Source organism: Saccoglossus kowalevskii, chromosome 1 (assembly GCF_978046115.1).
Source record: "Saccoglossus kowalevskii chromosome 1, keSacKowa6.1, whole genome shotgun sequence".
Taxonomy (NCBI): domain Eukaryota; kingdom Metazoa; phylum Hemichordata; class Enteropneusta; family Harrimaniidae; genus Saccoglossus; species Saccoglossus kowalevskii.
The window spans coordinates 24,490,124-24,501,023 of record NC_140641.1 but is presented as its reverse complement, the minus strand read 5'-3'; the positions used below and the strand labels follow the sequence as shown (position 1 = coordinate 24,501,023).

At 33.3% G+C, this 10,900-nt stretch overlaps 1 protein-coding gene across 10 annotated transcripts; it reads right to left on the bottom strand.

Annotated features, from left to right (window-relative positions):
• Positions 1–3,317: 3,317 nt before the first annotated feature.
• LOC100372021 (serine/arginine-rich splicing factor 7-like) lies at positions 3,318–10,094 on the bottom strand. Of its 10 annotated transcripts, none has more exons than XM_085499866.1 (8): positions 10,026–10,070; positions 9,231–9,278; positions 8,627–8,944; positions 8,305–8,466; positions 6,253–6,330; positions 5,875–5,949; positions 5,253–5,297; positions 3,318–4,559 (listed from the first exon to the last, which is right to left on the bottom strand). In XM_085499866.1, the coding sequence occupies exons 3-8, from the start codon at positions 8,932–8,934 to the stop codon at positions 4,505–4,507; spliced, it is 723 nt and encodes a 240-aa protein (XP_085355992.1). In that variant the 5' UTR covers positions 8,935–8,944; positions 9,231–9,278; positions 10,026–10,070; the 3' UTR covers positions 3,318–4,504. The 10 variants fall into 10 exon arrangements, with proteins under 10 accessions (XP_085355992.1, XP_006816807.1, XP_085355993.1 ...); XM_006816744.3 differs by having other exon boundaries at positions 6,253–6,300; XM_085499867.1 differs by lacking the exon at positions 9,231–9,278 and having other exon boundaries at positions 5,173–5,297; positions 10,026–10,094.
• Positions 10,095–10,900: the final 806 nt, after the last annotated feature.

The following is a 10,900-nucleotide window of genomic DNA, read 5'->3' as shown; positions in this document are numbered from 1 at the left end:
TATATGTATGACAAAGCACTGAATAGGGCCGTGTGTATGCATAGACCCTACATCGGGCTATGATCCAATGGAGATGGAAAATTTTTTATTTCAATATTCAATGGTTTATGTAGAAGAATGACTTTTGTACACGTAAATATCATTGCCTCCAGTCTTGGTGGTTTACAAGACTGTTCCTATATTGGTGGATTTGTAATTAATAGTTCACTATGATGCATATATGAATCTGTTGCACTGTGACAACATACAACCAGGAATGGGGCTACAGAAAAAACACCAAAAACTTGTTAAATTCACCTTATTTGGTTAATCTTGCCTCAGGCAGTTAACCACATTTGTAACATTGCACGAGATCGTAACTCACTGAGCATTCTCTCAATTGCCCGTGCAGAGAAAATGTCCAGATAACTACTAAACTAAACGCATGCCAATTTCAAAAGACCATAACTACCTGATGACCTAAAGAAAACTCCAAATTTTGAAGGCATGTTATTATTCTTTTCATTGGTTTAAACTAGATATCTTGTCATTTGATGCCAGTGGTCGGATTTTGAATCTCTTCACATTAATATCCATCGTTGATTATTATTTTTTCACATGTAAATGTTACGTGAATATTGAATCAAAGAAAGCTTAGAAAGAACTCCTGTGTGCTGAGAGTATTGAAGACACATTAAAAATGAATTAAAAATTACCTGTACATGAGTTATTGATAGAAAAGCTGAAAACTAATTATGTACATCAGGTAACTAATATGAACAGAACAGAACAAAAAAATTACGAATTATTATGCTAATTAGAGAATTAATATGAACAAATTTTAACCCAAAATTAATCAGGCCTGTCTATTGTCCTAGAGCATTTATGTACCAAATTTTATTCAAATGTGATGATCAGTAATTGAGATATCAGTGTTAATTAATTATGTTAATTAGGTGATTAATAGGCATAAATATTTACCAAAAACTAATTGGGTTTCTGCATAGTTCTCTTTAAAAGTTTCATTAAAATCCAATTTGTGGTTCTTTATATATCAGTGGAACATTATGCAAATTAGGTAATTAATATCCAATTAAAACTAATTAGGTCTCTGCATAATCCTAGAAGATCTATGTAGCAAGTCTCATTGAAAAATGATGATTACTACTTGATATATCAAAAGCTGAAAATTAATTAATTATGCAAATTAGATAATTAATATGTACTCATATTACCCTAAAAACTATCAGGTTTGTGCAGTGTCCTATGACATCTATGTACCAAGTGTCATTGAAATGTGATGATTACTACTTGAAATATCAAAAGCTGAAAATTAATTAATTATGCAAATTAGCTAATTAATATATACTGATATTAGCCTAAAACTATCAGGTCTGTGCAGTGTCCTATGATGTCTATGTACCAAATTTCATTGAAATGTGATGATTACTACTTGAGATATCAGAAGCTGAAAATTAATTAATTATGCTAATTAGGTAATTAATATGTACTCTTATTACCCTAAAAACTATCAGGTCTGTACAGTGTCCTATGACATCTATGTACCAAGTGTCATTGAAATGTGATTATTACTACTTGAAATATCAAAAGCTGAAAATTAATTAATTATGCAAATTAGGTAATTAATATGTACTCATATTACCTTAAAAACTATCAGATCTGTGCAGTGTCCTATGACATCTATGTACCAAATTTCATTGAAATGTGATGATTACTGCTTGATATATCAAAAGCTGAAAATCAATTAATTATGCAAATTAGCTAATTAATATATACTGATATTACCTTAAAAACTATCAGGTCTGTGCAGTGTCCTATGACATCTATGTACCAAGCGTCAATGAAATGTGATGATTACTACTTGAAATATCAAAAGCTGAAAATTAATTAATTATGCAAATTAGGTAATTAATATGTACTCATATTACCTTAAAAACTATCAGGTCTGTGCAGTGTCCTATGACATCTATGTACCAAATTTCATTGAAATGTGATGATTACTACTTGAAATATCAAAAGCTGAAAATAAATTAATTATGCAAATTAGGTAATTAATATATACTGATATTACCCAAAAAACTATCAGGTCTGTGCAGTGTCCTATGACATCTATGTACCAAGTTTCATTGAAATGTGACAATTACTACTTGAAATATCAAAAGCTGAAAATTTATTAATTATGCTAATTAGGTAATTAATATCTACTGATATTACCCTAAAAACTTTCAGGTTTGTGCAGTGTCCTATGACATCTATGTACCAAATTTCATTGAAATGTGATGATTACTACTTGAAATATCAAAAGCTGAAATATAATTATGCTAATTAGGTAATTAATATGTACTCTTATTACCCTAAAAACTATTAGGTCTGTGCAGTGTCCTGTGACATCTATGTACCAAGTGTCATTGAAATGTGATGATTAGTACTTGAAATATCAAAAGCGTAAAATTAATTAATTATGCAAATTAGTTAATTAATATGTACTCATATTACCCTAAAAACTATCAGGTCTGTGCAGTGTTCTATGACATCTATGTACCAAGTTTCATTGAAATGTGACAATTACTACTTGAAATATCAAAAGCTGAAAATTTATTAATTATGCTAATTATGTAATTAATATCTACTGATATTACCCTAAAAACTTTCAGGCTTGTGCAGTGTCCTATGACATCTATGTACCAAGTTTTATTGAAATGTGATGATTAGTACTTGAGATATCAGTGGAAAAGCCGAAAATTGATTAATCATTATGCAAATTAGGTAATTAATATTGCACAGATTTTTACCCAAAACTAATCAAATCTGCGCATTAGTTTGGAGCATCTGTGTGCCAAGTTTCATCAAAATCCAATGAGTGGTTCTTTAGATATCAGTGGAACAGTCATGGAACAGCTAAAAATCAGCTAATTATCATGCAAATTAGGTAATTAATATGCATGGATTTTTACCAAAACCTAATCAAATCTGCGCATTGGCCCAGAGCATCTGTGCACCAAGTTTCATCAAAAACTGATGTATGGTTCTTGAGATATCAGTGGAACAGACGGACACACATACACATACACACTAACTGCAAAGACTCCCTTTTTGTGCTTCGCACACGGGAGTCAAAAAGGAAGCCTGGAACGAGTGAACATCAGCACCAGCACAATCAGTTGAACATGATTAGCTAGTACAATTTCCAGGTGCAGTTCATGTATTATAAATTGGATAATGTGCAATCGTTCCGATATTAAACTATCAGTAAACCCACTCTAAAACATGTGCTGTTGGATTTCATATATGCGTACAAATATAAAACAATACAAGTCTAGAGGGGGAAAAAAAACATTTATTTCACTTGGTTGCAGCCAAGACATACACGTATTAAGTTTAACATCAAAAAGTCTGTTAATGGCCACTTTGTTGATGCTGAAAAGTCGCATACTGGTTAAGTTTAACTTAATCACAGTAAAAATTACTAACATAAAAGGTAATTTAACATTGCTGACTACAAAGTAAATACAACTTTAAATAAAGGTAAGAATCTAGTTATTTTCAAAAAGACAGCAGTACAGCCACTAGTTTACACTAACTATGATCTAACATTCTATCTTTTATGTATCTTCCACTTAAACAAAATATTCAAAAATTAACTAATAAAAATTAACGAAAACAAAATTGTGATTCCATCGTAGAATAAAAAAAATTCAGACTGCATCTGCATCACATTTCCATGAGGATATTCTCCAATTTTGTGTTCCTTGTTTGCTGGACTACTATGATATAAATTTCACATACAAATTGGTAGGACAGATACAGTATTGTCAACGTTTGATATCATGAAATTCCAATAATTATAGATTCATTGATTATTTTATTTCTTTTTGTCATTAGATGACTGTGTATATTGGCTTACACATGCGCCTGTTTCTAAAAGTGTAAATGAAACATTGCTAAGCTACATCTAACAATGCAAGTTGAGAGAAAACTGAACTACATGACAATTGAGGCGATATAGTGGGTGCCAAAATAAACTGATCTAGGGAACCACTATCTCTTTTGCTGTGCTGCAGTGTTCTAGAAACATCACCAGCAGAGTTAAATTCAGGACTTTCAATCAGAACAGGGCCAATCTGAAAGAATAATTGCATGAAATGTAAAAATGGTAAAGTATTATTTTATCACAAGCATACAATTTCATTTCAAAATAACCCCCCCCCCCCATCAAATAAAAGTGTGACTTTTGATATGCAAATGAGTGTACTTAAGTTAATTTCCAATGGTTGGAGGCAAAGTCGTGAAGACAATGGCAACGTTACTGGAATGGTTTTACTTATCAGTTTATTTTGGCACCTGTTGCAAAATGATAAGTTATCAATGTACACTATGGTCTTGTTTATTATCCATCAATCAGTCAGGAGTATATATGACCAACTATCCCATATTAGCGCATACCCTCCAACCAATAAACTCTCTCCAATTGAGAGATAGAAAAAAATATCAGGCTATAGTAAGATTATCCATACGTTTCTTCAACCAAAGATGTATGTGATGCACGTGATCTTGGTGATCTGGGAGAAAAAAAAAGAATCCTTTAGGAATCAACAAAGAAATTGGGAGGGGGAGGGAGGGGGTGTCTACTAAATGAACCTGTACACCTGCAGCATATCAAATAATGTCAGCACCACATGTTTCTATGCAGTGAATAGTGTGCAAATGGAACAGCTTGTGAATGAAATAATTATTTATGAAGAAGAAACAAACGATTGATGGTACTGATTTACATGGTTAACTACAGAATCCCAGTATCTTGAATACGTATTTGTTTTGGTGTAAATGATGTGGAAACTCAACTCACTTGATGCTTTGCAATACAAAATAGGCCTTGTAAAAGAATAATGGGCCTTTATAATGGTCGCGAATATTTCTCAGTCAACTTGAACACCATAAGAGCTGTTCTGCATTCAATGCTTATTTTTATCTTTTGCAAATAAGCAAAACATGGAGTGAAAATAATGTGTTGTGTACATTTGTATTCAAGGGCCTGAGAATTGTAAAGCCAAATGGAACACTGAAAACATTTTGTGATTATGGAATGTACAAGTTAATGTGATAATAACAATATGTACATGGACTAGTATTAATAAAGCATGCTAGCTAGCAACAGCACATCATTATACTGACTTATAGACCTGCGTTTGATATTAGATGATTATGATCAGGCTGAATCTATTATAACACCAGACTTTTCTATTTCAGCCAACCTTCGAGAAGGGCTGGTATCTCTTCTTGGTGATCCTGAATCACTTCTGAAATGAAAGAAAAACCAAATAGTTACGTTAGAGTTTTCATACTGAGACTGTGTCTGACAACAAGGATATTGTGGTGAAAGTGTTTTTCACCGTTATTTTTTAGTGATTGGAGGATGAATCATTCTATGGCGGAAATGGAGCTTCTACTATATAAAAGAATCAGGGATGATCATACAGAACCACTCATTTTGTTTTTACAACATGTACTCGTAAATAACAAAATCATAGCTTCACAATATAGGCCATGTAATAACACGTTTGCCCAAGTACGGTTTTGCTTACAAGAAAGAGCAGCCGAGTTCATGCGTTATCACAAATTAAGTTGAACATTTAAGTATACAATCCAAAAGTATCAAATTTGAGACTCTACACCCCAAAATATCTAAAGCAGTCTAACGTTCTCTTTCTTCTTCACTGCAGAATAACAATAAAAGCTTTTATTGTGGATTAATTTCTGTAACAAATATAAATGCAGGTCACATAGTTTTAAGGCCAGTATAGAATGAAAAGAAAACCTAAAGCAAGTGATATATTCTTTTTCTAATGGCTCTACTATTAGTTTACAACTAACTACCTTCGCTTGCTCCTACGGGAATCCTCTTTCTTGGGAGTAAAGGACCGAGATCGTGATCTGGACTCTGTGTACCTCCTGTAACTCAACAAATTGAAATTGGTAAGAAAACTACACTGACATTTCTGATGATGCTTGTAATTCAAGTAAGTTGACTGATTTTCATTAGTGTTGTGCAAGTCCAGAGAGCAGCTACATGTACTACCACTGAACAATCATCTTGATCCTTGTCAGCCATCTAATGCATGTGTGTGTACGTGTGTGAGCATGTGTATGCAAACTCCGCTAGCTATGACTGAACAACTAAGGCTTAAATAGTTTAATGTAACTATAGACTTAGATTGATGTCAACAAAGAAATGAATAGTTCATATAAGTGTACCTTTTGCGACTTGGACTGCGACTCCTGCTTCTACTATTACGAGGAGGTCTAGAACGAGAACGAGAACGGGAACGAGAGCTGTCACAACAGAGCAGAGAATAATATGTGAACATCAGCGTAGCAATAAAACGCAAAAAATAACTCACCACATCTGGTAACATAACAAAATACATTGACCTGTATTTTTGATTCTTTCAATGAATTCCCACTCAGTTCACTGAATGGAACCATTCTCCTGATTTGGAGTACACATGAGCAGCACTATAAAAGACTTGACACATAATTATACCAGTGACTCGTACACGCACCATTGTCACAATGATGTAATCAATATTGTTCATTCTACAGTGCTCTACATTTCTATATTCTCAACAGTACAAAGGTATTTTTCAGTATCAATAGAACTTTTTGTACAAGCAACTAGTAACTTGAAAGTGTTTAAGCTAGATAAAGTTTCATTGTATTTGAAAGGAAATGTGTATCCCAAACAGGATTCTATAAACTCAATAAAGGGAATATAAACATTCTCTGAGACTGACATCAAGTGAAAAACATGTCTTAAATGATTTACCGGTAATATTTGTTTTATTATTTTTGTATGGCATGATTTAATCGGGCCAGATCTGTCTGTATACAATGGTCATCAAATTGACTAATACTAATAGTGTTACATCATGCATTACGTATGATTGCCAATTTCAGCAAGTCACTTAATTTGAACATGATAAGTTACCTATGTTTAATGCACTTTTAGATTCCAATCCAATACACTTCATGGAAATCAAAAACTGAATATTTTACACATAATTAATGCTCTTTCAATTATGATAGCTAAGCCAATGATTTGTCTAAAATGCAGTAAAAAAATACTCAAACTTAGTAGACCTTTGACACAAACAGCTGATCTTGTTGACAACATAATAGCCACAAAAAGTTGTTTTCGTCCCTGAAATAGTGTTGCATTCTTTTTGTGTCATGTCCACATGACCTAATTTTAGTGTTCGAAACAATGGTTGACAGAAGACAATAGAACACTATTTGCAGGGAGAAACAAAACTTGTGACACGCTGAGATATTTGCATCAAAGGTCTATTCTTTCAGACAAATCCAAGTCCAGAGATGACAATTTGCAAATGATTTAAAAGAGAGTAACCCCATTAATAGTGAACTATCAGAATATGGTAAATGAGACTAAGTAAATGAGAGTAAAGGAATGCAGGAATGAGTGACAGTAATAATTACAAATACAAATGGTTAGCACTACGGGTTAGTCTATGGAGGAGAAACTACTTGTGGCATATATCAGTAACCAGATACTGCAGATTGTCTCTGCAGTGAAATGAAGGTGACTGGTTAGTTTGGAATGAAAGGAGATAAAGATGCGGGTGAAAGACAGGTACAAACAGGAATTAGTGCATAAATTCACATTATGGGGCGACCACAGAATTTGTACTTACCGTGACAAAAAGACTTTAACGCTTTATCACCTTGCCATTTACGTGTTAAGATGCATCACACGAAATGACAATTGTTTCATTTCATTTGAGTCGTAGACTCAAAGGGAGATGATATTGTTCAGCCCTAAGTAATGCAATACTACCACTGGACTTTTACCATTAAACCATATACACATTGTGAGCCATACGAGAGATTATATACCATTCAATACCAATACACCAACCCCTATCTAGTTCCTACATCATGATCATCACCATTCTTAACCTGTTCCACAAACCACTGTTACCATAGTAACCAATTACCATAACAACAAGCCATATCAAGACAGCCTGGCATGTAGTAGCAGTAAAATTAGGTGTCAGAGGGAATAATTACAAAAATAGTTCTCCAAATTACCGGAAGAAAAAAATACACAATGATAATAGACACAAACTTACACAGTTTAGGATATCCAAATATCAAAATCACATTTAGCTGGAAACTCAAAGATGCATTTATATCCATAGATAAATATGAAATTTGACAATATTGTCCCGCGGAAATTATATAAAAATGTATTATCAAATTTCCAATTGCAAATGAAAAAGTACTTACTCGTATCGCTTGTAACTTCGAGAGTAATAACGACAATCTCTGGAGAAGTGACCACGTTCACCACACTGATAACACCTCAAATTAGGATCATAACCTCTTCGACCACGTCCTTGGGTACGTGGACGTGCCAAGCTTACTCTGACCCGACCACCACACAACATTCTATAGAAAATAGAAAAACAATTTGCATTTCAATTCCAATCCATTTGAACATAAATGAGCTGCACAATTTTGAATATTGAAATACTTGTATGCCACAAATTCAACAAAATATTAGCAACAGGTGTAAGGTGGACTTTTGTATTTAGAGCATTTATAATACCTTCCATCCATATCATGGACTGCTTCTTCAGCATCTGATGAACGCTTAAATACAACAAATGCAAAACAGGGCGGGTTTCTAGCCACCCATACTTCATAAAGCTTTCCATATTTCGCAAAAGCTTTTTCAATTTCCCTCCTTGAACAATCAATACCAAGATCACCAACATGCACTCTGCTACAATTGTCATCGTCTCGACGTGAACTACCTCCTCCTCGGTATGAGCGACTTGATCTACTGGAGTCTCTTCTTGGACTTCTGGAACGAGATCTCGATGGAGATCTTGAATATGATCTGTATCGACTCATTTTGCTTTATCTATAATGGAAATATAATCAGAATTTATTTTTGGCTATTATATTATATTTAGTTTGGCTTTTATACTACTGTACTTCCAAAAAAATCTGTGAAAATCAACTCGATAAAAAATGTCTTAATTTTAGGCAAAATTAACTCAAGCTAAAATAAAAATTTTACAGTACATATTATAATGGAATATAAGGTGTGCATGAGACATCGCAGAACACAAAATCATTCACTCTGGAGAAAGATCATATCACCAAGTTTTATTGTACATTTAAAGATTGTAAAAATGCAAATATACCTCAAGAACTTTACGAATCACTGTCTTATAATTCACACCTGGCAACATCTGGTCATGTGCGAAAAATGTGTCAATATTAGTTAAATTGATTATAAAACTATATTATTTTGAGCTGACCACCTACATAATATCTAAACTGGTCAAAATATCGAAATATGCAAGAGCCAAGATTACAACTACAACATGTATTACATCACAAACCAAACATTCTATCAAGTTCTATTATAATTTGAAGAGGAAAAAATGTATACTATTAAATCATATACCTAAGTGCAACATACAATATTAGGATTGTACACAAACGCTGGCATTGCACAATTACAGTTTCATTTTTTATGCGGAGCAATAAAATCAAATGAACCAGCATTAGTTCATGTACTCTCTGATATTCATAGCGCCATCAAGGCGGAAAATAAAAATGGCGTCGCGTCGAACGACTGCGTTAGTAAAACAACAAAAAACTCTTTTAAACACTTTAACAGTAAAATTATAATAAAAATGACTTAATCAGCCGAACTTTTCGACAAATAACTATGTTAAATATATATCAATTACACATCAAACGAAATAACGTCGTCTGTGATCGCTTGTGTGAAAATTATGGGCGTTCTTTCAATTTCGCACACATTGCCGGAACAACAAAAAACATCGCCACAAAGAAATTGCATGTTTTCCACGCAAGTATGCTGTTATTGTCAACATTATATTCAGAGATCATAGTTATAGCACGCTTCGCCTTGGAAATGTCTAAAAGATTACAATAAAGCAAACAAAATACTAGACCATTTGACTCACCAGTGAAAATTCGTCCTGTAAACTTAAATACTTATGCGCATGCTCAATTTAGCTGAAATCTCGCGAGACAATACCTTACTGCCGAGATATAGCGGCGCACTTCCACCAAGAACTTCGCTGAACTGCGCGTCAGATCACGTGACCCCGGCTGGACGTGATTGCGTAGAGGCGGGGACCAGCCAACACCAAGAACTCAATAATTAGGTAGTAATTCTAACCCAAGACACTAGATTGGAGGTACTGTGCCCAGAATATTGGAAACCATAACTAAAAATTGATGGAGTTCCGTGAAGTAATGTCTACTTCAGTGAACTCCATCAGAATATTTAATACCGGATTGTGCTTTGGAGTTGAGAAAGGAGACAATGTAGATGGTTGTGAATGGGTGGTAATGTTCAAAGTTCAAAGGATCCTCTCACGAAGTGGAAGTGTGTGTAGATGTAGATCTATATGATTAAAATTGATAACAAACTTAAAACACAAGTAAAAATGTCAATTACAAATCAAAAGGCAATTTATACATTTGTAATTTCACTTCACTTTTTCTTTAAAAATAGATTGACATTTGCAATGTTACTTTTACTTTTGAAAATGCATTTGCACTTAAAAATTTACTTTTATTTTTGAAAATAGATTTGCATTTGTAAGTTTTCCATTCTCTAGAGTCTATGCATAGGGTATCATTTCGTTGGATGTGATGGAATACTACAAATTTTTCAAAAGAAAATCCAGATGCAAGCACTTAAGTTCTTATGGGAAACTATTTGAAATTTGCTAATGTAATACAATTATGTCAAAAATATTAAATTTATGAGACATGTAGCATGTGAAATGTAGGTAAAATATAATCTTATTTCATTTTAGATTCTCAATTG

Excerpts from the sequence above, each read along its gene's own strand:
- LOC100372021 (XM_085499865.1), bottom strand. The coding sequence starts at position 8,934 with ATGAGTCGATACAGATCATATTCAAGATCTCCATCGAGATCTCGTTCC. Across the intron at positions 8,467-8,626 it reads GTCCATGATATGGATGGAAG|AATGTTGTGTGGTGGTCGGG; the intron begins GTATTATAAATG and ends TATTTTCTATAG. Across the intron at positions 5,950-6,252 it reads CGCAGTCCAAGTCGCAAAAG|GAGGTACACAGAGTCCAGAT; the intron begins GTACACTTATAT and ends GTTGAGTTACAG.